Source organism: Colletotrichum chrysophilum, assembly GCF_026319265.1.
Source record: "Colletotrichum chrysophilum strain AFK26 chromosome Unknown scaffold_41, whole genome shotgun sequence".
Taxonomy (NCBI): domain Eukaryota; kingdom Fungi; phylum Ascomycota; class Sordariomycetes; order Glomerellales; family Glomerellaceae; genus Colletotrichum; species Colletotrichum chrysophilum.
Window position 1 is genome coordinate 228749 of NW_026517328.1, and position 26444 is coordinate 255192.

Here is a 26444-nt window from a genome sequence, read left to right on the forward strand (position 1 = left end):
GATTGGTGCTAGATTATGGTGATCACGCAGGGGGTTTATTAGATGATTGGCCTTTGGAAGTGCTCGTAATATGTGGTTGATAAATCCCAACAGGTGGCTCATTGTCAATCGTTGAGAGACACAGGAATCCAGAACGATGGCCAGTCACTCTTTCTTGACATCATTTGTCTTTGCTTTCCTGCTACTCATCATTGTTCGGCCATCAATTGCCATTTCAGTCTTGACCACTAACGGCACAGTTGTTGGCGTGAACGATGCTGTCAACGGTGTCCAGAGGTTTCTGGGTATTCCCTTCGCGGAGCCACCTGTCGGAGACCTGCGGCTGCGACAAGCTGTGTCTCTGAGAAAGTCTTTCGGCAATTTACAAGCAGAAAAATTCGGACCTTGTTGTTACTCCGCGAGGGACCAAGGCAATTCGAGTGAAGACTGCTTGACGCTCAACATATGGAGACCAACGAATGCGACGTCCAGCAGCAGCCAGTTGCCTGTATTGGTCTGGTTATACGGAGGCGGGTTGACGAATGGTTATACCGTAGGTCATTCTCTTTAATGTGATGCCCACGCATCAACACATCTCTTATCTAGAAATATTTGTTAGGCCGATCTCAGATTCGAAGGGACTTCTATAGCAAGAATTTCTCAGGATATTGGCAAGCCTGTCATTCTTGTATCAGTAGTAAGTTTGTAGTAGACTATTACCAAGTCCTCTGTAACGGGAGAAAGGCTGACCTGATGCCAGAACTACAGACTAGGCCCTTTCGGTTTCTTGAATGGAAAGGAGATGGCCGAACTTGGTTTGCTCAATATTGGTAATGAAACTTCAAGTTACTTCACGTCTTCTACTATTGTATCATAGTCTGACATACATCCAAATCACAGGCATGCTTGACCAAAGAAGGGCGTTGAGTTGGATCCAAGAGAACATCGCTTCCTTTGGGGGCGACCCCAAGAAGGTCACCCTAGCAGGTGAATCGTAGGTTCGGCCAGGGTGATTATTCTTGATCGATCGACTACTATCAAACAGAGCCGGTGCGGTGTCTATCTACTCCCATATGATGGCATATGGTGGAAGGGATGACGGTCTCTTTCGCGGGGCCATACTGCAAAGCGGCGGAGCATTTCCATTGACGCCACCAAATACAACTGCGTTTCAGAGCACATTCAATTCACTGGTAAATGGAACTAACTGCTCTTCTGTTGTCAACGGAAGTGCTTCAGACAAACTGGATTGCATTCGCAAGTTGCCTGTTGATGAGTTCAGGGCAAAGGTGGGATCGTCGACTGGGCAGTCGGTTGATGGTGACTTCACCCGCACATCTATTCAGCGGGCCCTCCCCGCTGGACAATACATCAAGATACCCACAGTTGTTGGAAGTAAGCTTGACCACCCTAATAGGTTATGTCGAGAGCAGTATCTGACAATGCCCAGCAAACACCGACGAAGGCACCACATCGGCGCCGACCGGCATCAACACAACTGAACAGCTCTTTGATCCGGTAGGTAAGTCATGACGACACCATAAGGCACGTATTTCTTTCATAGTTTATCTCACACGAATCCAGCTCAGGGTTACTTCCGCCCGAAGCTATTACCGAACGAGACGGTCTCAAAACTCATCAGCCTGTACCCCACAAATCCCCAGTTAGGATGTCCGTACAACACTGGAAACACTCAGTTCACATTTGGGCTTCTCGACAAAATGGCATGCTCCATCTTCGGTGACATAGTCCAGATTGGCCCAGCGCGGATGATTGCGCAGACATTGGCTCGAGATGGCGTTCCCGTGTACAGATATCGCTTCAACCACTTACAGTCGAACACCTCATCAATGACGAAAGGTATCGGAACTGGGGTGGAGCAGCAATACGTGTTCTCAAACTTGATTCCAGACCAGCCTTGGGACCAGAGCATGGCATATCAGATGTCAGCCTCGTGGATCAGCTTTGCTCATGATCTTGACCCGAACACGGGGGTCTCCGGTATGTACTCCTCATACTGATATGTGCCATTGAATGGACGCTGAGAAAAACAGGAACTGGACTGCCTCTTTGGCCACAATACGGCAATGAAGGAAACAGTATTGTGTTCAATGGATATGGCTCATGGATCGAAGCGGACACATATCGAGAACCTGGTGTTCAGTTCATCATTGACAATGTCCTAACCGATGGCGCATCGTAGACACGGCGACAAGCGAACTCCTTAATCACCATACGGAATGTCGCAACTTATGTAGATATTACAATCGGTCGCTTCATAGAGGTTGTCCCCCGTCAACTACACCGGGCTTCCCATGCTCCAACCACCTCTTCCATCTCTCGCGTGACGCCCCAGTGTTGAGAAAGACTGTGCAGCAAAATCCGAATCGCGCTCAGCTCATATACCAAATTCCGAGCCATCCATCCTGGAGATTGAGGATTGACGTTGTTCGTGAGAAAATCCAGCGTGTCTTTCGATACATCAGCCGTCGCAGACGTCGTATTTTGTCCCGTGTCGTCTATGCCTTGTAGAATAACCATGCTCCAGTCCACGGAGGGAGGAACTAGGATCTTTGACAGCCCAGGAAGGGCGAATGAGCTGAACGTCGTGGCCGCCGCAAATAATGCCCCCGGTAGACATGTGTCGTGAATAATTCCAAGAGGAATCTCAGACGCAATCTTGTGGATCTCCATGGCATGAAGCAAACACTTCCTTGCCCGAAGACCCTGCGTCCAGGCATTAGGGTCTATCCTGCTCGGCTCTTCGCGCTTCTTCCCTCCAAAGATGTGCTGCGTGATGTTGTAGTGGTAACACATCCTTCTTGCTCCACGAGCAGTACTGACAACTAGGTCGAGGCAGACCGCGTGCCATCGCAGTAAGCCAATAGTCTTGTCTGCTGCCGACAACGTGGTGCTCTGGGCAAGATGTGTCCGCAGAGTTACCAAAGCTTTCACGGCCCCAAGCTTCTGAGCAACCTGTGCCTGCGAACCCTTGTTCAGCCTTTCGAAGTCATTTGTAAGTGAGGCCAGTATTTCGAGGAGAATCCTAATGTTGAGTAGGCCCGGCAAGCAGTAGACTGGGCCCATGTGTGTTCCATCAGGAACGAGCGAGTGATAGAGGTCAGAGAACCGATCTGGTCCACTACCCGTGTTGTGACCGCGAGACACCATTACCTCAATCCACTCATCTACTGTCTCAGCAGCAAAAGCGTCTTCATCGGCAGATAGTGGCAGCGAGTTTGTCGCCGACCAGGTGTTAACAAGGTTTCCACTGAATTGCGAGACCACGCCGTCAATGATGCACAGGCCCAGCAGCGTTCTTAATTGCGTCTCTCTCGCCGCCCATGACCTCCAAGCGTGCATCTTCGTCTCGATGGAGTCATGAGCCTGTGGCAAGGTCTGTCGGTAAGGCACGAGGTCGTACATCCCACAGTACTGTGCCCAATGCATACTGAGGCCATAGAAAGTCTGGCTGGTCATTCTCAACGTCCGGTTCTAGACGAATGATTAGTCATGGCGGCGTTTATGCAACGGCTTGAAAGTATTCCACTCACTCTGGACAGAGCTGCGTAGATCTGACTCAATAACGCCGTGAGAACGAGTTCAACTCCACTGCACGCGTCGTGCTCCCTCTTGTGGCCGGTCATTTCGGGCCATGAGGTCGCAATCGCAGTGTACGCAAGCCTCCACAGTGCTTCACCCTGATTGTACGACGGTCAGAATAAAAATCTCATAGGGAGACTATTGAGTTACTTACTTTTACTGTGGCATCTTCTGTCCCGAGGAACAGAGAACCAAGAGCGATCGCGTTCAAGAGGAGTGGAGCTGAACAGTCCCGATACACGAATGTAGGGCGGTGAATGATCGGAAGTATGGGTACGAACTTGGTGAAGAACATATGTAGGCTGCTGTCGAGGAACCGAGGGGTCAGATCGGAGAGCTCTACATGAGAGGTAACGTTGAATAGCTTGAGGGCGACAAACGTCAGTCAGCAGGCCTACTTTCAGCATCGAATACTCGGTGACCTGGATCATCCGGAAAACTGTCTTACCGTGTTCGTGAGTATTCCATTGATAGTCTGTACCGCACGATGCCCATCCTCTGCGAGAGCAAGCTCATCGCCATCGGCCGTACTACTGAGTCCAGCAGACTGCACATCCTGGGGCTGATAGGCCGATGGGATCAATCCAGGCATAGACTGGTCCCACGTCATCCCATCCGCTGACATCAGACTTTGGAAGAGTTCTTCAGAGTCAGGCCAAAGAAGAGACGAAGATGCGACATTGTGGTTGTTGCCCTCATGGTCTGAAGCAGACACTACGCTGGCATGCATTGCCTGAGAAACTTGAGGCGCCACATTGTGTATCGCAACGTTTCCGGAAGGGGGCTGAAAAGGATGCACTGAGGATGAAGCACCGCTTGCAACTCCGGTCGGAGTGAGTTGTGGCTGGGCTCCCTGCTTGTGTCCTTTGACGTGTCTGTTGAGCACATCTCCACGGGAAAAGCACCTATCACATATTGTGCATTTGAAAGGTCTCGATCCGGTATCTTAAGTGGAGGTCAGAATCTGGAAGACCGGGCAGAAAATCCCCTGCGCGCAGTGGATTTTGCTAACGCGCTCGACTTACGGGCTCTTTCGTGTCTCTGAGGGAAAGTTCAGCTGAGGGACGTCATTGGTCGGCAACAGTTGCTCAGAGCCTCTCACCTTGAGGTGTTCCTTCTTTGTGAACCTCCTTCGGCAGAAGGAACATTCAAAATTGGTAACCGGGGCCGTCTCTCGGGATTCGTCGGCCATGGCGGTTGCGTCACATATGCATTTCCCACATGTGCGGTGGCTATTACGAATGTGTTGATGGAGAGAAGAAGAGCTTTTTCCCCAACTTCCCCGCAGCCCCCGCGACAATTGTGCAGACTGCAGCAAATGCCGAAAATCACGCTAAAGAGCCGGTGTTGACAAGGGTACCCCTTTCCCACAGTCACCCACGGCAATTCACCCACCCTGGACTGTCGTCTTTCCCACTTCTCCCACACGGGTGAACTCCACATTTCCCACCAGCGAGCTGGGTTACTGAACCTACGGGGCATAATAACACGAACAGCCGATTTGCTACGGTCTCTTTCCAAGCGATATTGATATGATTGTGCCGTGATGGAGGTCAGGCCGATGTGATGGAAAGTCCGTGCGGAGAGCGACCGCATTTCGTGGACTGAGTCAGCGGAACTCTGATATCGGTATCTAGACTTCGGAAATCTTGAACCTTCTGCTCAAGCAATTCAATCACGAGACATGACCTTGAGAAAGTTGAATTCAAGCGTATTCAGAACTCATGCGGTTGATATGGTTGCTCTCTGTATCATTTACTGAGACGAGACGAAGTGGTGTATTCCCCCGCCCGGCTGGTTCAAAATTATTGGACAGATGTTTTTCCCTCAGTGTCGCCGAATACTTCGCGACCCCCGTCATTCAACAAATCTCATGGGACAGCTAATAATTCCCAACTCCGGCATCCTTGAGTACTGCAACTCACCGTCCACCTCAAAGTCTTTTGTGTCTCGAAGTATTACGCGGAGGACAATGTCAAGAGCCCTAGTATACACAATCAGTACGAACTCCTCAAGTTCCGTGATGGTTGTGAGACTCACAATCTTGCAAGTGGCATGCCTGCACATCTGTGTCTCCCCCTTCCGAATCCCATGTGCGATGCAATGTTCTCTCTATGAAGAATGAAGTTGTCAGGATTCTCAAAGACCTCTGGGTCACGATTGGCTGCTGTATAGCACAGTGTGATTGGCTCTTTGGGATGTATTGTCTTGCCATGAAGACAGACTTCCTTTGAAGTCGTCCTCGCAAAGCCTCGATATGGGCTGTAGAGTCGCAAGAACTCCTCAAGTGCGGCTGGTATGAGGGACTCATCCTCCCTCAGTCTGTTCTGCAATTCTTTGTCTTTGGAAAGGTGGTTGCATATGGAGCCGATGAGAATGGGGGGCGCGACAACACCCACCACCAAAGATTGTCGGAGGCACCCGCTGGAAGACGGTGAGAAATGTAATGCGTTGGTATAGCATGGGCCTTACATGAGATGTTCCTCCTTCAAAGGATGACCCTCAGCATCTCGCTCTAGGAGTAGTGAAGACGCTGGGTCTTCTTCTGGGTCCCTTGGATGTATCCGTCGGTCGGCAAGGAGTTCTTGTGCGATCTGATACATTTTCTGTGAATTTGTCGTGACCGTCTCACCGTCCTGCATTCTCCAAGCATTGAGCCAACTTGCGGCATGATGGCCAGCTTTGGAGCAACATCGGGCTCGAGATTCAACCATTCGGATTCCATGCGGGCAACAAAGTTCGCTGCAAACTCAGCACTGATGTCTCCACGGCCGCGGGCTAGCAGAGGAGCGAGCTCCGCTTCCGCATGCCGCTGCAATGGCTCCCGCAGTCTTCTCAGTCGAGCTGGCTTCACTGTGCGTTCAAGCGCAGTTCGGAAGGGGGTATGAGCTGGTGCATCAAAGTTCAAAGGCGGTCTTCGGATGCCTCTTGGATCGCTTGGTACAACTGCCCTGACACTTGATATGTACGTTTCTGAATCCAAAGCTGCTCGTTTAACGTCATCATACCGCGTGAGAAGCCAGTATCCCCCATACTGACTGGTGTGAATCAGGGGACACTCTTTCCGAAGATATCGGTACTCTTCATATATCTTGGCGGGGTCGTTGCTGATCACTGCAGCTGATTTATCGATGTCAAAGGGTATGCTGCCCCCTTGGGCTTGCTCTGAGATGCTAATTGCAGCCATACCAATCGTTGAAATCTCGTGACCAAAAGATAAGAGGATGTTTGGTTTGTAAAAGCTTGTGGTTGGGGTCTGTATGGTTAGCATGGCCCGGAGACGTGATCGAGCAAAGGTTGAACGCCCAGCGGCCCAGGTCATGTCTTGCAGCACGGCCTAAGATCAGACAAAACCTATTGACAGACCTTCACTATAACATCCGGGACTGTCTGAGTCGCATTCCACTGCAAGCTTTCAAATCGTCGAATAGCGAAGTCATCCTCGGCTTCAATGCAGGTGGCCTAGTGAGTGGGAAAGTGGGGTGATTGTGCTGGCCGATGTGGGAAAACGATAGCCAAGAAATCTGAACAACCTATTGAACAGCACAGCAAGAACGTGGACGCAGATGATTTATTCTTTCTAAGATCGGGTTTAATCTAATAGGTAATCCGGGGAAAATCTGGGGTTGGTGTGGAGGCGCTGTGTGATCAACATGGCACAGCTTTATGCCCAGGCCTCTCAGTACAAAAGGAAACAGCCCCATAGACCAGTATTGTAGCTCAAACCACAGAACTATCTACTTGCCTCGAGAGCCGTGTGTTACCTCATGATAAAGGGGATATTGACCCTGAGCATCTCGAAATTGTACAGAATGATGTCGCCCGACAGCACCAGACCCACTATCGCCCCGTGGATGACGAGGAGAAAAGGATCGACAGAAGGGTCAACCTCAAACTTGACTTGATCGTCGTCAGTCTTTTGGCGGTTGAATTCATCGTGAGTAAAATAGCGAATACATCTAACGCATTCTTTCTTGGGCTCACCCAAACCAGTTCTGCGGCATCGACAAAACCAACATTGGCTTCGTCGCGACCAGCTCGTTCGTCAAAGATGCGAACCTTTCTCCTGACGATATCCCAAACTCTCTATCGCTTTTCTCGGCTACTTACGTGCCACTTCAGCCATTCATGGTGATCCTGGCACGCCGCGTTGGCGTCAAGTACTTTTTGGGACTTCAGCTCATTGCATGGGGTGGACTCTGCATGTGCCACGCCGCCATCAGAGGCAGTGGCACGCTTATTGCCCTTCGACTTTTGATCGGTGCTTCTGAGTCTGGATTCACCCAGATCGGTATGTTTTACATGTCTACGTTGTATCCTAAGTATGATGTCGGCTTCCGAGTTGGGATGTTCACGGGAATGTATTCCGTCGCAGGGGCATTCGCCGGAGTCTTGGCATACGGACTTCTGAAAATCAGCTCGTCTAGCATACACGGATGGCAGGTGGTCTTCTTGTTTGAAGGCGCTATAACGGTTTTCCTTGGTATCTTGACGTTCTTTATTCTGCCTAAAAACCTGTCAACCGCCTGGTTTCTCACGGCCGAGGAGCGTGCTCACGCTATACGACGAATGGAGATTGACTTGGCAGGAACCCAAGAGGAGGGAGACATCGGTAGCACGGCTGTCGTCGAAAGGGATTTCATTGACGTCGCTAAAGATTGGAAGAAGCTTTTCGTTGCGGTTTGCAACATCACAACTGTCCTTCCAGTAACGGCTTTCACGACATTTCTGCCCTTGATAGTCCAGGGCATGGGATACTCTGGCATCCAGGCAACTCTCATGAGTGTTTCCCCATTTGTAGTGTGAGTCGCTTTGCTAACCCAACGTGGTTCTTCTAGAGTTGTGCTAACTTGCATTCTAGTGGCACTGTCGGTCTTCTTGTCATCGTTTGGCTGAGTGACCATTTCAAAGAACGGTCTATGCATACTGTCGGTGGCATGTGTCTTGGTATCATCGGTTGCATCGTCATGGCCACCTCAACCAACACTCAGCTTCGATACGGTTTCGCTCATGTCTGCATGGCAGGCGTTTTCGTTGGTGGTCCGCTGCTAGCAGTGTGGCTGGCCGGCAACACGCCGTGGAAAGGCACCAGAAGCGTCATGATGGGGATCAATGGATGGTCCAACATTGCCGGCGTCATCGCGGGACAGATTTTCAAGAGCAAGTACGCACCAAGATGTATGCCAATCGATCAAACCACGTACTCAAGGTTTTCCAGACTGACAAAATGCTAGATGAGGTACCTCTGATCATAACGATGGTCATCATGGCTTGCGGCATTTGCGGTCTGGTGTTCCTGAAATACGCGTACAAAACGGAGAACAGAAAGCGCGCAATTGAGATTGAAACGTGGGATGAAACTCAATTTGCAGCTGAAGCCAGATCTGAGATACGGAGAGGGGACCAAAGACGCACCTTCATGTACGGAACGTAGCTTGCGCTTGCCGCTGAGGAGTTACATACCACGAATAATGATATTCCCAAATCAGCACCCCAGAGATGTTGTCTGAGAACAGTTGAGGCTCGGTTTGGTAGACACAGCGTGGTTCAAATAAACTTATTAAATCAATATAGCAATCAACCTTCAGGCTTTTCATGCATTTTAAGGTTCAAGAGGTCCTTAGTAAGGTCGTCCCCGTTCGCTGCTAATTGGTGGACCTAGAACCCTGACCCGAAGCTTATCATCGCGCTGTCTATTCCGCATCTAGACATGGAAGCGTTTTCTACATAAGAAAGTTGGTGATGCTTTGCATTTCCATGAAAAACTTCTGCCGTTCGTCCCTGCTAGTCTAACACCAGTCAAGTCCTCGCGATGATCTCGTTGAGGTGGAGCACCAGCGAGAGGCGCAATCACATCTCACAATCCTTACGAAGCTCCTGGAGCTCTTGGATTATCACACTTGCGAGTCAGGCGTCTGAGCGCGGAAAGCGTGCCTCGTCTACAACGGGCGTCTTCGACGACGGCAACGCGCAGACGACGGGTTCGTCCGCGTGTGATCAGATGTTTGTCGGCAACGCCCAAACAGAATATGGGGCCAAGGGGGCAATAAATTACAGCGAGTTAACATGATACAATGAATGGCAACTGAGCGAAACTCGCGGGGTTCCGCTGACGAGCAAACGCGACGGCACCCCACATATTTGAGTTCAGCATGGAGACAGTTGACCCCTGACCAGCTCAGAACATAGGCGACAACTAGCTCAAGACGATTCACTTGAGTAATGTAGCCCGTGTGCACAACTCCAGGTCGCGGCTTGGTGTTCTCGGCAACATGATCAACAGGGTGATTACTATCAATTCCAATCAAGGAGCCAAGCGACCCAGAGAGGCAATGTAACGGTGGCAAGGCGAGCGACTGAGTATATATAGGCTTGTATGTTTCGCCCAAGATACCGGATAATATAGTTCCATAATCATTCTCTTTCATCTCATCATTTTAAAACATGAAGTTCACTCTCGCTTTTGTGCTTACCCTCGTTGCCGCTGCCTCTGCTGCATCTGTTGATGTCGGCCTGGTCCAGAGGCAGGACAACTGCGCTTCCAAGGGTGGTAAGTCTCAATTACATCCCAGACTTTTGCTGTGCAACTAAGACTGACCATTGGAAGCCAACTGTGGTGGTTCTGGAGACCGCGGATGCTGCTCTGGCACAACTTGCAAGAGTACTTACGCGCCTGTTGGCGGCGTCGGTATGATTTGCCAGTAAGCTGGGCAATCTTCAACGCGTATGTGTCACTCAGAATTATGGAAAGCTTCATAAGAACATCGTAGCTAACTCTGGGGGTGACTTCAGACATTTGTTGGAAATTTGGGTCTTAGCGTGAATATTTGATGGCGGTGTAATAGCGCAAGTGGCAAGCCAACACATGAGGGCTGAGTCGAATATATCCAATACTCAATATTTGTGACCCACATGGCCACAACTATCACATCCAGAGCGAGCATAGCATCCAGAATCTCGTAAAAGGTGCAGAAGAAACGTGAACATTAATATAGTGTGTCGATGCATGTGTTTGCAAAAGCAGGCAAGCCACGCAAGCAAACAAGTTCGTGGGGATGTCGAAGTTTTCACGGGACCAATTTCATTTCTCGATGATAGATGTACCTAGTCCTATCCTGTTGGCGGGATTATTTTCTATGACGTTGCCTCGTTAGGTGGAATACAGCTACTTAGTGAACAACTTGATATTTGGGCCATGGTCAAGTCATAAAATTACTTGTCGGATAAAATCAGCACAAATTTGTTTACCGCAGAAGAGCGAAAATAGAAAGAAAGTAACATTAAATAACATTGAGCGAAAGAGCTCCCACGAAAGTCTTCTGCTATAAATGGTACCCTCGAATACTAGTCGTAAGCTGCTAGCCTCCATTCTTGTGAGGGATCGATAGCTGTCGTCTCCGGATCCCCGTCCCAGTAACCTCGTTTCCCGTCCTGATAAAGACCAGATCGAATTATCCAAGAACGTTCTTCTGATCGAAGTGAAGGGGCGTTCTTGAAGATTTCATCCCCAATGTCAAGGTCGAGATCATGCACACTTTGGTCGAACCATCCGATACGTGTCAATCTGCTTTCGTCCCAGAACACATATCCACACGACCTCAGTGATCTGAAAAGGTCCTCCATAGCCATATTGCACCTAAAGCTCTGCTCGCCCCAGCCTTCGTAGTGTTTCACATGGGACCACTCCCAAAGCCTCTCGACGGTAGAAAGGGAGTCATTTTCCTTCAGATCGCCTGGTTTGGTGACACGTCCTATGCCGGATGCCTGACCTTTTTGTCTTAACAGAAAGAGGTTCTTGTACGTCTGGAAAGTCTCGTACAGCCAATTGCATTCGTGATGGATAGCCTCACGGCCGCCCATGAGTACCCAGCGATCGTGAAAATTTGCGGTACTCAGGATTTTGTTGACGTATCTTAAGCCGCCAGACAATAGCCACTCCACGTGGCCATCATCATAATCGCGCGCGTACCTCACTTCATCCCAGGCCCAGGATATATCGTGCTGGGCACAGTCATTAAAGACTGTAATCTATGTTAATATAAGGTACTCCTCAAAATTCCGGAGAATCCGGATGTAAAATCAGCGACCACGTACCAGGTGCAAGAAGGCGGAAGAGCGCCTCATGGACACTTCCGAGTTGCTCAATTTCCCAGGGCTGGTAGATGTCGAAAAAGGTGGTCCATTCTTCTCGAACGTCGTCATTTGGCCAAAGGTGTTCACCTAGAGGTGGAAAGGTGTTGCAGTAAGTTTCGAATCGAAACAGAGACTGTTGGATGCGACGTAACTCATCGTCGGAAAGTGGCCATTCGTGTCCATTGCCAATGTGAGACTCGAGATTATTCAAGTATTCCCTACAAATCGCAAGCGAAAGGTCTGCGACGCTGTTGCCTAGCTGTATGGCGGCAATTCCTTCTGGGACTGCCCAATCCAGGGATTTCTCTGGCTCGCGCTGAAGAAGTTTCTTCCTAGCTTCTGACAATTCCTGCTTCGAAAGGCTTGAGTTGCAAAGTCGACGTGCTCGGGTAGCTCGAATGATCTCGGGGAGTAAGGACCCATCTAGCTCTCGGTGCAAGACGGAGTCAATCAAGGGACTTGGAAACGAGTGAAATGCGCCATAGAATGCGCGACAAGACGCAACGGTATGTAAAAGGCTGTGAATATCGGATGAATGCGACAAAATCAATCTCAACAGTTCTTGCGGAAGAGATGACAGGTCAGCCGGGTTGTGCGATCCGCCAAAGTCCGCCATTGCGATGAGTGGCTAGCCAAAACGCGGATTGTTGCTGGTTGTTAGTGTTGGAATCGTGAAGCTGACAGCCTTCTGATTTTAACTTCGCTGGGTACATGCAATTAGCAGGCTTTCTCTGTTGTGGATTATCTTCCGCTGGCGGCTATTTGGCCTCGATGCCGCTGACCCAACCAACGACATGTGGACTGCGCCTCACAGTACGCGCGCGTTGCAACAGTACCCAGTACCCATGTCAATCTATCTGCATGATCAGCATCCAACGTGACAACTTTCCCCGCGCGCTTAGCCGACTTCCGCAAGGTTTGTCAGGGTATGATATATGTAAACAATGCCTGCAATTCAGTCAGCGCGTCTTTCTTGCCAAAGGCACAGCCAGCACAATGTTGTGGCGGCGGCTTCCAAACGGCCGGGTGGCCTCCAATCCCGGCCGGCGAACCATTTGGAAACCGGCGCTTGCCTGGACTACGACCAAACCAACAATGGAAAGATGATACATGGAGTGTTGGGTCATTTGAAGAGTAGACTGAATGCGCAACGATGGTCAAAGTAGAAAAAGCCCCAATATCCGGGTTCAAATGGATCACTTGGATAACAAACACATCAACCATCTTTGTCTTTTTTGATCTACAATCTCCATTGCCTTTCCATACCTTTACTTCGAACAAGATGGGTTCCTCAAGCTCCAAACAGAAGCATCCCACCTGGGGTCCTGGCGGAAACCCTTCCAAGGCTCAGCAGCCTGGAGGATTCCCCCCAGCGAGCTCCATTGCTGTAGCTCCGGTCACCCATACCGGTTCGGCACCCATGTGGAACGACAAAGGCTCTTCACGCCACAACGACTTCTATCGCAACAATACGCAGCACTTGAGAACAGATGGGGCCTTGAACGGGCAGAAGATGCCCCCAACGGCACCATTCAATGTACAGGATGAGCATGGGAAGGCTCTCGACAAACGAGCCGAGCGCCTGGACAACGACGTCAAGTTATATAGGCGACAGCCAACCCGCAAGGCAGGATGGAAAAGAAGCGCGGTAACCCAGACTTTCGTGGCAATCCTCCGGAAAGTCATGAGTGGCACGATGGGGCGGCTGAACGCTTAGACGAGGCCAGTCGGACATGGAAGGCGTAAGTTGATGGCCTTTATCCATCACTTATTTGACGCATAACTCTGACTTGACTTGTTACTAGGGCTGGAGATGCCAGGCAGAAAACGGCACATGATTTCATTGGGTATGACAGTCTTCAGGGGCACAAAGGGCATCAGAAGCGCATCCAAAGATGCTACCTGTCGGGCGACAAAAGGGCTCTAGCCGCAGAGAGTCATAGAAAGGCGTTTGCGTAGGTACCGCCGGAAGCTTTGTACATCAAACTATTTATTTGATTACGCGACATCTATCTGAGTCAAACCTGACCACAGCGGGCGACCATAAATGTTCATGAGCAGGTGCAACTCGTGATTTGACGCAGACCGGGAGGTCACCATATGGGTCAGATGAATTTGAATCTCCGAGCTGCTCACCTTTCTCTGTCTAATTTGCTTTATACCCACTCGTGTGATACCCAAGGTGAGTTAAGCAAGCTGGTTGAGTCGTACGAGCACGTACACCTTCTTAGGACCGCGCTTGAGACAGACCAACACCTCGCAGACACATTTGTGTTGATGGAAAAGCACAGCACGAATCACAGATGAACCGAGGTAGCTTTTGTAATTGATTTGTGGGTATTGCTTAGCTTGACTTTCATTATTGAACAGTTATCGGACTGAAATATGGTAAGGTATTTACAGAATTGAAGCGCCTATCCAACAGAAAGAAACAATGGTATGTGAGAAGAAGAAACGCGATTCCTATCGCTATGATGATCTAAGAGATTGGGGTGGCAGCGATGTAGTTGCAGTTCTGGTTGTCAAAGGGGCTGCCGCAGCCAACCTTGGTATCCTTGTCGATGAACACTGCTGGCAGATTGAAGTAGCACGTAGGAACCTTGCCCCAAGCCAAGTTGCTCAGGTCAACCTTATCCTTGTCATCTCCACCGTTGAGCGCGCAGTCAATGATGGCGCGGTAGTACGGGTCACGGTTGCCAAGTCCGTACGAAGCCATCTTGTCGTAAATCTCGGCCTCGACCTCAACCCAGTCGTTGTCACGGTTCGGGTTGGGGCTGTTGCGCATGATGTAGAAGCAGTACTCCTCACCATCCCGGAGGGCCATCCACTGGCGTCCCGGAGCATAGCCGCAGTCCTCACGCGACTTGACGTTATCGCGCCTGTCGGCGACGAGGTGGAGCTTTGCGGCACTCATGACGTCATTGGCGACCTTTGGCTTGATGTTGTTGCTGATGGACTGGAGGGCGACGGTGACGGCCTGCTCGTCGTCGTCGACGAGGAACCAGCCGCCGTTGTAGAACTTTGTGATCTTGCTCTGGAACGTGTCCCACTTAGGGGCCGGGAGCGAGTCGTACTCGGCCTGGCTGGTGCCGCCACCGGTGGCGATGCGGAGGGTGTTCTCGAGGGCACCCGTGGCTGCCTTGAAGGCGTCGGCTAGGGCAGCGGAGATTGAGCCTTGGTCGATCTCGTCGGCGCTGTTGGAGGAGGCGAGGCCAGAGAAGATGCCGCTGAGCATACCGAAGCCACCTGCAATGGCAGTTCCCTGTTGTGGCAATGTGTTAGCAAGGGTACTGAAAATCTCACAGGCTCATCAGAAATTGGCAAACTTACAGCTCCAGGAACCAGACCTCCAATCGCACCACCCATGGAAGCAGCGGCAGAAAGCCATCCAAGCACGTCGCCAGGGTCATCCTGGTTTCCTTGGAAGTCGGTCACCATCTGGCCGATCTGCAGACCGCTGATGAGAGTCTCCTTAGTGAGCTGTCGGTTCAGCTCGTTGAACTTGGCATGCATGCCCTTGACCGCTTGGAAGATCCAGTAGGAGTTCTTGCCAATAGGGGTCTTGCCGTATGCGTCGTATTGGTCATCGCATGTCATGTCGTTCAAGGGCTTACACTCGTTTCCAAGAGCCGAGCAGCCGGCGGCACCAGACTTGCCCGATGTGCCACCTGAGACGAAGTCTTCGAGGTTCTTCACCCAAGAGTTCTCGTGTTCTGTTCATTACGCATCGATTAACATGATGGTTCATATCAAGATAGAGAGCTGCTTACTTACCCCACTGAGTCTTGATGAAGAGGTCAAGCGATGCTCCAGAGTAGGTATCTTCCCAAAGCTTGTCGGCGCCCTCGGGGGTTGTGAGATCCCATCCTTTGCACATGGCATCCTTGCTATCAAAGGCGTCCCGCTTGACGGACACGCCAAGCGGCGAGGCATTGGAAGCGGCCACAATGGCCAAAAGAGTGGCAGAAGTCTTCATGATCGAGGACTGATCTGTGGCGTATCAGGCTGATGAAAGAGGGAAAGCAAGGATTATGGTCCTGAGAAAGAATGTGATGGTTGCTGGAGCTTGAGGCTGTGTTGATCTGTGAGAGTTAAGGATGAGGAGTGGCAACATTGGATCTTATTTAACTTGAACAACATTGACGTGGAGGGGACTTTGGTGGTGAGATCACAATGGCTGCTTGAGTCTCGAACCCGGTAAGGCTGTCGGCCATAATCGCGATGCCTAGCAGATTAATTAATGTCGAGATGAATTTTGGGGGCTGATGTGGATCGAACGTCGAAGGATCGAGCCTCTTTGGTAAAGAACAGGGACTTTGGTAGAATATTTGGTTCTGTGCCTGGCGAAGGATCCTCAACTTAGATTCTAGGCGCCTAGAGCACCCATGTCAAAGTCTAAAATCAAACCACGGCTACTTTATTGAGGGGGATGGCACTGCCTTTGGGAGCGGCCATCAATGCAACCCGTAAGCATCAAGGGGCCCCATAACCTAATTTTAAAGGCGTAAAACATGTCAGCTTGCTCCACCGTCGTGGGGGCTATGCAGGGAAACCTTTAGCTGTGTTTTCAGGCAGTCAGAATAAGGGACTTTGGGATGTTTGTATGTGGCTTCATGAGTGTTGCCTGCCACTGCCGAGATTTAATCGCAGTGCACGATAGGGTCTGATCGACAGGAACGCTCGCTTGGCGACGGGAGGCGGCAATTGAATAGGCGAGCTCTTATTTCCCGAGCTCTTTGCGGAGCCCAGCACGACCTTTTTAGGGCCGTTATCCCCTGATGCCGTACAGGGAGGAGCACTCCGCATTATTAGGCAGCTCAGAAGAGAGTAACATTGATTCCTGGGCGGGCCATATGAGCGAAACCGACATGGATGCTCGATGTCGAGGACAGTGTTGATTCACTTTGTACGCCGTCTAGCCCCCAACAGTCTCTCAGAAGGTGCGACAGTGTGTGCTGACGGAACTTCAGTGCGACTTAGACGCGGGCGTCGGATGGGCTAAGGCCAACAAGAATGGATAGAAGGATCGAAGGCGCGCGCCTAACCCTGTCAACGCGAATCAAGTAACCAAGTAAGCATAAGGAACTGGGTCGCATGCGAGTTGTCCATGTCAATTCTTCGCGTTAATGTCAAAGACGCGAAAGATTGAACCATACCGATGGACCTATTTGGGTGAACATCTCTTGACCCTCCTCCAGCTGACCCGTTTCGGTACCACTCTACCCAAGGGAGGCAGATAAGACTGTGAGCCGCATTTGCGCATGGAAATCCCTGTTGCCCTTGAATAATGATGGTTTGAGGTTCTTCTGCTTTCAACCACGGTCTTAGCCATGCATCCCTCTTCCCCCACATGGGATTCATATGGCCTACTCCATCGCTCTAGTGCCCACGGAGCCCTTTGTCAAAAGGTGCTGGCAGAACTTCCCCCAAATCAACCTCGTCGAAACTCATGCTATGTTGGTGGGTTGTCAATGACTCTGAGCGCGTCGCTGTGCCAGTCCATTGATGTGGGATTCATCCAACCAAGCTCAACCATTCGTTCTTCATCCCAAAAGACGTAGCCGCAGGCTCTGAGACGAGCTGTCTCCATTACCAGGACGATTCGCTTGCGAGCTTCAAAGTTGGGTTGCCCTGACCATCTTTGGGTCACCCAGTCCCAGGTCCTACGTGGCCCGTCTTCAGTTGTATCCCGGCCGACTGGATAGTGAGTGCCTTTATGGGCCCCCGTCATTTGAGAGCACTCGATCAAACAGTGGCCTTCGTAGTATTCGAATGTTTCGCGTAAGAAGCCGCCGAAGTCGCAGACAGGTTCGTCAGGTCGGTCAAATCCAAGTAGATCATATCGTTCCGTCCAGGTATTGCAAAGTGAAATCTCATTTATCTCTTTTAGCCCTCGTGCTAGCAGATATTCAATGCGTGCGTCCCCATAGTAAAGAGCAGTGCGACAGCCTTTTGTGCTGTGTAGAGCCAGGTCGTTATACACTATTCATAGATAGTACCTTGGTCAGCAACAATGTAACGAATGGGGCTGTGTCGAACATAGGGTTCCACCTATGAACTTCAAATCGAGAACTTTAGTTTCAATGGGGCTCAAGCCTACCTTGGGCAATAAGGCGCCAAAGTGACTCGTAAATACAGCCAAGCTGTTCATTCTCCCATGGAGGGCTGCCAGCAAGGAACTGCATTTGCGCCATCATCCCACCATCTAGATCGTCCACATCGTCTGGGTAATCGCGTTCAAGATCCTGATGCTGAGGAAACAAGATTCGATAGATCTCAAATCGATACAGCGCCCGCTGACAGCGGAGGAGCTCTGTGCTGGAGGCGGGCTTTATCTCCACGTGGGGGTGGATGGATTGAATACGTGCGAATATCTCTGATTGGATCCTCAATGATAAAGACTTCACGATCTCATGCATTTGGATTACAGAGTAGGCCTCATGCAGAGTCCAGCGGAAATGATGCGGTGTTTCTTGGTCCTGACGTAGGAACTCGGCGAATGAGACGTTGGCTACCACCACGGTTGATCCTGAGACCGCAAGAGATCTAAGGCTCTTGTGAAGCGCGCAGCTTCAAAGAGCAAGTCCTTCCCGATCTCTCTCTGGACAATCGCTGTGACGATGGGCGCTGGGAAGGCGTAAAACGCGTGAAACAAGGTGCCGCAGGAGTGGACTGTTGAATCCAGACTGCCAATATCGGCTGAGTGAGACAAAATAATTCTCAAAATCTCTGCAGGCAGCTCGGTAACTCGCAAGCGGCCGCCGTTGTTAGGCTTTTCCATCTTGCCAGTATATCTTTGAGGGTTGCTTTATTCAAGGTAGTCTCATGTGTTGTTGACGATGCGGAGGATTTGTTTTCGGAGCGCACCGGCCATTCGGTTTATGATGGTCGCTTCGCGGACCAATCAACAGCGCTACGAGGAATCAGATTCACGCCTGTCTTAATATGAACAGCTGGCGCAAGCTGGCGACAGCTGAGTTCAGCCAATGTTTTTATAAATGTGAATACGTCCATTTTTAATCGGGCACGACAATAATATCTGCCGTGTGGCAGCACGCCGGGGCTATCGGAGCTAGACCGTCGTTGAGACCCACTTATCCCGGGTCTGAACAGTCCGCAAGGGCCTTCAAATCGGAGGACTGGGCCTCATTCGCCGGACGGTTGAATTGATTAGAGTAAGAAGAGACCGTCTGCCTATTCTTCTAACGGATGGAGAAAGTCGAAAAATGTCAACGTACGTTATCTTGGCAACCTGATTGCCTTGGAAGGTCATGCTGCGCTGTTCCTGGGAAAACACAATGATGAACTCCGACACATTTCCAAAGGATGACTCAGATGTCCAAATGATAGAGCCGGGGTCGTTCGCAAGTTCTCAGCAAGTCCCGACTTGGCAGACGGCTAGCCTGATGAACCAACATGAACAACGCAGGGTGGCACCACTTGCCAGACATGAGTCTGGATTCCCGAACCGCCATGACGACTTTCGCTTGAACCCCTGTTCGCCCAATCTCCTGTCGGCGTTAGGGGTCTTGCGGTCTGGCTGACCAGGGGGTTAACCTTGGCCAACTCATCACCAACCAAGAACTCCTCCGGCCAAGGGAGCATGACGTCATGTTTCTCACGCCCCCGCCAAGAGTGTGATGGCATCGAATGAGGTCAATGACTGAAGCGCCTGCAAAGCAATGGCCTTGGAATTTTGGCCTGCGCTGGCCTTGATGGTGTTTCTGTAGTTTTGGAAATAATTGACTATATCTGCATGAAGGGTCCCAGACTTCTGTCGGCTGCATCCGATCCCGTGTGTGTACCTACCTTAATCACACAAGGATCATCCCCCGCAACCACCATCTGCGAGATCCAGCAATTGACGAACCACTAAGGAAAAAATGAGACGAACGACACAGACTCTGCTAGTTTCGCTAGCTGCTTCATCAGCACTTGCACAGTCAGACCTATCATCAAAACGAGGTCTCGCATACAAGGGCGACGACCACGCATCCGACAACCAACTTCTGACTTCAGAGAAGTCATTGATCAGCTGGTACTACACTTGGTCAACATGGCCAGCCACCAACCTGAACAACTCAATTCCATTTGTACCCCTCATCCACGGTGTCGATGAAGCCGAGGACTCGTCACTCACAGCAAGACTCAACAACCTCCCCTCATCGTCCACCCACCTCCTCACCTTCAACGAGCCAGACGGCACCACCGGATCAGGCGGCAGCAGCATCGATCCCGAAGATGCCGCCAAAGCCTACATTGAGCACATCCTCCCGCTCCGCGACTCGGACTCCCGCAAGTGGAACATCAGTCACCCCGTCGTGACCGGCTCTCCGCAAGGTCTCGAGTGGCTGCGCAAGTTCAACGAGTCGTGTTACGACATTGACGACAATGGCTGCCCGACCGACTTCATCGCTGTGCATTGGTACGGTGATTATGCCGGTCTTCAGAACTGGCTCGGGTCGCTGCGCGACTTCTACAACGAGACCTCGCCGGATTTGAAGTACTGGATCACCGAAATGGCGTTGCCACAGCAAGACACCGATGCAACTTTTGCCATGATGAACCAGAGTCTGTCGTTCCTCGACGACGCTGACTACGTCGATGGTTATGCGTGGTTTGGTGCCTTCCGCAAGGACGAAGCCAACGCCTGGACTGGCAACAAGGTTTCGCTCTTCGACGACGACGGTGGCCTCACCGAGCTTGGAGCCTATTACCTGGGTGGAGATGAGCGAGGCTTTGAAGAGGGCCAGAAAGGCAATTTCGCCAGCTCTCTGTCTCCGACAAGAATGCTTTTTTGGTCTGCGATTCTGGCTGCTGTGGCCACTATCTGGTAAAGCCGGCAGCTTGATCTTTGACGCAGCGACAACAACACATACTATGCGAACACGATTTTGACGGACATGACATACCTTTCTTGCATCTTCATGTGCTGGTCACATGCATGTTGAATTACGAAGACGAAGAATGATACCTACTAGAGTTTTCCTTCTGTTTCCGGATTATTGAGCGAGCATTATACCACAGAGATTAGCATCAAACGAATTGAAATAATTCAACAGACAGTGCGTTCGTCCTCCATGATCTGACCTATGATATCCACTGGCGGACATTGCTGTCACAGCCGAAGTCCGCCATCGTGGCTGTCTGTGCGTGGCTTTCATAGTCCGCTCGTAATTGCTGTTCCGTGATTGGCTGTAGGGAGACTAGTTTTGACTTCAATGGTCTCCGCCCACCTGCTACCGGGGTTAAGCAAGACAGGTAATCCGTATTCGGGTTCTGTAGAATAATGGACAATGAAGTCTATACACAGCACGCAGTTTACTGATATATGTATCGGTCAACCTGCCGTCACTTAGAAGTCTCCTGTAGCACATACTTCAATTTGCATCACTCTCCTCTCGATCAACTTCAAAGTCTTGCCAAACAGTCTCTGCAGAATGCCGCACAGCAACACCACATGGTCACCGGAAAAGGACATCGAGTCTTTGAAGGGAAAGTCAATTCTCATCACTGGTGGCAGCAACGGCCTAGGAAGACAATCTGCTTTGGACCTAGCGAGACACCAACCCACAGAAATATGGCTTGCAGCCCGTAGTGCGTCAAGAGCCGAAGCCGTCATCGATGAAATCAAGCGACTGGATCCTTCTGTGTCCGTCAAATTTCTTCCACTCGACTTGACTTCCTTCTCATCTATCCGAGAGGCCGCTCGCATCTTCTTGGCATCCGCCACTCGTCTCGACATCCTCCTCTTGAACGCCGGCGTCATGAATGTGCCTGTCGGCAGTGTGACCAAGGAAGGATACGAGATGCACTTCGGTACCAATCACGTCGGCCATGCCCTCCTCGTCAAGCTTCTGACTCCCCTATTGCGCCAAACTGCACTGAGCAGCGAGGTCCGAGTTGTCCTGGTCAGCTCTGTGGCGCACAAGTTTGGTCCGTCGGGAGGGCTGCAGTTCGATAGCTTCAAGCCAAAGACAGGTAACACCGGACTCTCTCCCAACGCTCTCTATGGCCAAAGTAAACTTGCGAACCTGCTGTTCGCGCGTGAGATGGCTCGCCGATGCCCCGAGTGGACTAGTGTCTCGATCCATCCAGGAACCGTCAAGACGGATCTGCAACGTTCAGAGAGTGGGCCATTTCTGATCAAGGCGTTCCAGGCAGTTGTGGTGCCTCTGATCGGAGTTAGTGTAGAAGAAGGGGCGAAGAACCAGTTGTGGGCCGCCACCGCAGATGGCGTTCTGAATGGGGAGTACTATGTACCTGTTGGTGTTCCAGGGAAAGGCAGCGCACTTTTAAAAGACGAGGAGCTCGCAAGAAAGTTGTGGGATTGGACGGAAGCAGAGCTTAGAGGTATTGCGCCTTGAAGCGGCTGGGTATGTTGTAATATCCTCACGGATAAATAGTACGTACGCCTATTTGATAGACAACGACTCTTGCGCCATACGCCCAAAGAGAACATGAAGTGTTTTAAAGATGTTTCGAAAATCATTAAAAGAAATCAAGGCCAATATCAAGACTGTATGACGCCTTCGAAGAATCAGAAGAAGGGGACAGTTGTGAAGATGCTGAAGTAGGCCACCCAAATCCAGACTGCCAAATCTTATCCTTCACGTTGAAACGTCTTGTGAAAGACTCGAGACTGCCGTTGGAGCGCATGGACTTGCCGCTCATTACTAAATCATCGGCAGCCCCGTCTGGCAAGTGTACCTGAATGTCACGAACTCTGCAATTTTCTGGCAGGATTGGTGGCACGGGTGTCCCGCTCTTGCACTTCTTTGGCGCTGTCGAGGCGGCGTCACAGCTCTTGAAAAAGAGATCGTCGTAGAAGTTGGCTTCTTCCAGCCGCATGACTTCTGAAGCAATTGCAGCAGCCATTGGCGCGTCCCATATTCCCTCCTGATGTTCATCTGTCGCCAGAACCCTGATAGCCTGGCGCCTGATGTAAGGGTTTCTGCATTTCAGGCCAACGAAGTAGAGGGGAGGGATGACGCCCATATCGGCCGTGAAATTGAAACCAGGATGGAGTCCGTATGCCATCTCTTCAACCATCATTGGCAGAGCGAAGGTCAGTAGGCTTTGCGAAAGGCTGATAATGGACTCAAATTGTCGGAGATGTTTGTCATATATCGACTCGTTTGCTGGCTGAAGAGTCGTATCAACAATGATCTGGGCCATGGTGTGGTAAATCGGGATCAGGTGGTAGGCAACCTTTTCTTTGGATGATAAATTCGTCCACCAGCTGCCTTTGACGCGATTAAATGTCTGGAGCCAGACGCTGAGGTCATTTTTCAGTCGCTGCTGGGCACTGAGGAGCTCAAAAGCGTGCGAAACGTTGTCTTCCGGGGTTTGGCGCCGAGCTCGCTCCTGTAGTTCGTAGACGGCTGAGAGAATGGTGTCCAGCTGCTGTCTCGCCCCGTCAAGTGAAACGAAAGAAGTCAAGACTGTGATATCTAGGCTTGGTATCTGTGCAGAAAGCTTCGCGTTCTGTAGCGCGGCGGTCTTGACGAGCCTTGTTTGGACATCGAGGCGCAGGAGCGCTTCGACTAGGGCATCTGGTGGGGGGCAAACCTCGGAGTCGGCATCCTTCGACGGACGTGGGAGTTGTTCAAGTAACTTGAGTCCGCTTCTGAGATGGGCATACCCAGTCTCGAACCGTCGCCGCACAAACTCTACACAGACGAAAAGTATGCAAGACGCGATGGCGACGCGGATAGACGTCGGATTTTGCGAAGACAGGTTTGTGTTCAACAAGGCAATGGACTTGTTGTAATGGCGTAGGATGTTGCATTCTCGAACGCCTTGGTCTAGAGGCCTATGTTCATCGGCCTTGGAGCCATTGAGCTCAATCTCGTGCGCGGACGCTAGCGCCAGCATGGCATGCAACACGGCCGGCTCGGTTGAGCTCATCTGCAAGACGAGACTGTGCCAAAAGCCGGAGTGGAAAACCCCGGTCAATTTGATTGTGGTCCGTCTCATAAACCACTCGAATTGTCTCTTTTCAAAGTCCGATAGCTGGCTGATGGCTCCAGTCTGGGTGTTGTAGATGGAGATGGATAGGCCTGGTGCTGTGGATCTTGTCCGGTTTCCCCGGTCCCAGATCCCGTATCCATCGCAGGTTCTGCCAGTGAGGATACATTTTCGACAGGCAGGCTTCGTTTCGTCGCATTTGATCTTGCGGGCTCTGCTCTACGTTAGGAATCCTGGTAACAGCTGTAAAGAGGATGGCTAGGCAGGGTTCACCTGCAGGTTTTGCAACCCGTCTTCACTCGGACAATTGCCCGCGACTTGGGCTTCGGACCGCCCCGCACGCGGGTCTCGTCCACCATGACAAATCAACGCTCCTAGGATTTTTCAGGAGATGCAGTACGTACGTGACTCAGAGATGAGTCGGAGTAGCACTCAAATAGGCCAAGCACTTCGAAGCTGGTATGTTGAAAAGCAAGGTTCAAAGAGTGAATGGTGACGGCCAGGTCTTCGTGGGACAAGCCGGAAGACACTTGATCGCATTCGGATTTAAGAAGCTTATTGGCGATTGGCCGGCTCGCAATTGAACAAAGGTGATTGGCTCGGGCTTCATGGAGATTACGACCGATCATCAACGAGGGGGTTCACCAATTAGACAACAAAACCTCTCGGCCGGGCTATCGGCCGAGAGGCCTGTGTAACCAAGTAACCCTCGGCACTATCCCCGACTCAGACGGTACGGGCTTTGCTTACTCGACAGGTTGTCGCCCACGCCGGGAAAGCAAAATGCTAGCGAGCATGCAAATTGTGAAAGTCTTGTGGCTAATCGCCGTGAATCCAGAACATTATTAATGCTAATGGGTCGGCACCGGCGACGTCACCTGTTGGGCCGATGCCTGCAGCCAAGCCCAAGTCGCATGCGCTTACAGTTGCCGAAAGACATCATCCGATGCCACAGATCAAGAATATCTAAAGGCAAGACAATTTACTTTGAAGCTTCGTATCAGCCCTGGCAATAACAAACTTCAACAAATGCCTTACGCCGTCAAGAGTACAGCTCCCATTGATAACATGATGAAAGCTGCCGTGGTCAAACGAGTAATAAGCTCCGAAATGCCCTCTACGATTGTAGAAGTTTTACTTGCTGACCTTATTTAAAGTTTGGTGTTCCGTGGTCGATAGAAGATGTTCCCGCTCCCAACGCCGAATCCCTCGATGACCATGATATCCTCATCAAAGTCGCGGTCGCATCGTTCTGCCATACCGACATAATGGTATTAAATGGCGTCTTCCACGACAAGCCGAGCGGCCTCCCAGGATCCCACGAGCCATCTGGCACGATCGTTGCCCTAGGCCGGGAGGCCGCCAAGAGCTTTGCCGTCGGTGACCGGATCATTGCCATTGGAATTCGGGGTCCCTGCGGCAATTGCATGGACTGCAATGGTCCAGAAGAGTTCCAACTGAGCTGCAAGTTCAACAAAGGCTACGCCGGCATCTCTTCACCTGGAGCCTTTGCAGAATACACCGTGCTAGACGACCGCTTTGCCGTCAAAATACCGGATGAGTTGAGCTTCATCAAGGCGGCTCCGCTAACCTGTGCCGGGTGCACTAGCTGGCGCGCTGTAAAGAGAGCAGCAGTCAAGCCAGGGGGATGGCTCGGGATCGTTGGCAGCGGAGGTGGTCTGGGCCATCTTGCAATTCAGATTGCGAAGAAGCAGGGCATCAACGTCGTGGGCATTGAAGCACGAGATATTGCTTTGGAATTGACAAGAAAGGCTGGTGCCTCGGCCGTGGACGTCGGACCTGGGAAAGACGTGATGGTGCAGCAAGTTCGAAGTCTGATAGGGTCACGGGGTGCCGGTAAGGGCGACGACTTGTGTGATGCAACAATTGTGCTTAGCGATGCCGAGCCGGCTCTTGAGACGGGCATGATCATTACAAAAGGGCACGGCCTAGTGGTTGAAGTGGCGCAGCCCAAGCGAGTCAACTTTCCGTTTGAAGAGATGATATTTAGAGACATCAGGGTGATGGGGTCTAATCTCTCCAGTCGATCAGAGCTTGCTGATCTAGTGAGGTTTGTTGTTGAACAAGACGTGGAAGTTGAGACAACCGTTTTCCATGGGCTACAGAGTTTGCGTCAAGTTTATGAGTTGTCAGAATCTGGAGCCTCGGCGGGAAAGGTCGTGGTCGTTATAGACGATACCCAGGTTTAGGGTTCATCCCAAATTTTGCTGCTATGCAAAGGTGATTAAAACCCCGCCTTACAAATTCTACAACAATTCCATAAGGCGCCATAAATGATTGCTGTTGATTCCAGGCTTCTCTCAGAGACCGCGATCAGTCGTGATGGGTATGTGCCACAGACATGTCTCGATTAGTCGCGGGTCACAATGTCTGTGGTCATAGAACGCCACCATCATGTTCCGGAATATCGGGCGGAAAATCGGGAAAATACTACGATGAATCAGAGTCAACACCATCACCAACCCGCACATCTTTCAAAACCATTGTACAGGATACACAAATTGTAGACTCGAAAGAGATGAAGATTGTCATTCTGCAGATTGCCTCTATCATACCTACTGAGGAGAGACGTGCTACCGCAACTTTATCGTGGAACTTTTGGGATCTTGTCTCCGATTGCACAGAGTCAATCGCACCTCGCGCCCAAGTCTGCATTGTAGCGGCAACAATTCCACATAACTGCTCTATTGGAGCTCTGGCAGAACACAGAAAGATTTCTAATATGGAGCAAGATTGAG

At 50.9% G+C, this 26444-nt stretch overlaps 6 protein-coding genes across 6 annotated transcripts; 4 read left to right on the forward strand and 2 right to left on the reverse strand.

The window, feature by feature from the left end:
* Positions 1-8151: 8151 nt before the first annotated feature.
* Positions 8152-9016, forward strand: COL26b_005883 (uncharacterized protein; the record flags this gene model as incomplete). Its single annotated transcript, XM_053178718.1, has 3 exons — positions 8152-8384; positions 8444-8760; positions 8817-9016. The coding sequence occupies 3 exons, from the start codon at positions 8152-8154 to the stop codon at positions 9014-9016; spliced, it is 750 nt and encodes a 249-aa protein (XP_053037361.1).
* Positions 9017-10026: 1010 nt separating this feature from the next.
* Positions 10027-10276, forward strand: COL26b_005884 (uncharacterized protein; the record flags this gene model as incomplete). Its single annotated transcript, XM_053178719.1, has 2 exons — positions 10027-10132; positions 10155-10276. 2 exons carry the CDS (start codon positions 10027-10029, stop codon positions 10274-10276), a joined length of 228 nt encoding a protein of 75 aa, XP_053037362.1.
* Positions 10277-14194: 3918 nt separating this feature from the next.
* Positions 14195-15691, reverse strand: COL26b_005885 (uncharacterized protein; the record flags this gene model as incomplete). The annotated part of the gene is made up of 3 exons (XM_053178720.1): positions 14195-14977; positions 15046-15428; positions 15490-15691. 3 exons carry the CDS (start codon positions 15689-15691, stop codon positions 14195-14197), a joined length of 1368 nt encoding a protein of 455 aa, XP_053037363.1.
* A 3907-nt stretch (positions 15692-19598) lies between these two features.
* On the forward strand, positions 19599-20552 carry COL26b_005886 (uncharacterized protein; the record flags this gene model as incomplete). The annotated part of the gene is made up of 1 exon (XM_053178721.1): positions 19599-20552. The coding sequence occupies one exon, from the start codon at positions 19599-19601 to the stop codon at positions 20550-20552; it is 954 nt and encodes a 317-aa protein (XP_053037364.1).
* Positions 20553-21155: 603 nt separating this feature from the next.
* Positions 21156-22082, forward strand: COL26b_005887 (uncharacterized protein; the record flags this gene model as incomplete). The annotated part of the gene is made up of 1 exon (XM_053178722.1): positions 21156-22082. The coding sequence occupies one exon, from the start codon at positions 21156-21158 to the stop codon at positions 22080-22082; it is 927 nt and encodes a 308-aa protein (XP_053037365.1).
* A 124-nt stretch (positions 22083-22206) lies between these two features.
* COL26b_005888 (uncharacterized protein) lies at positions 22207-23592 on the reverse strand (the record flags this gene model as incomplete). The annotated part of the gene is made up of 1 exon (XM_053178723.1): positions 22207-23592. The coding sequence occupies one exon, from the start codon at positions 23590-23592 to the stop codon at positions 22207-22209; it is 1386 nt and encodes a 461-aa protein (XP_053037366.1).
* Between the last annotated feature and the right edge of the window lie 2852 nt (positions 23593-26444).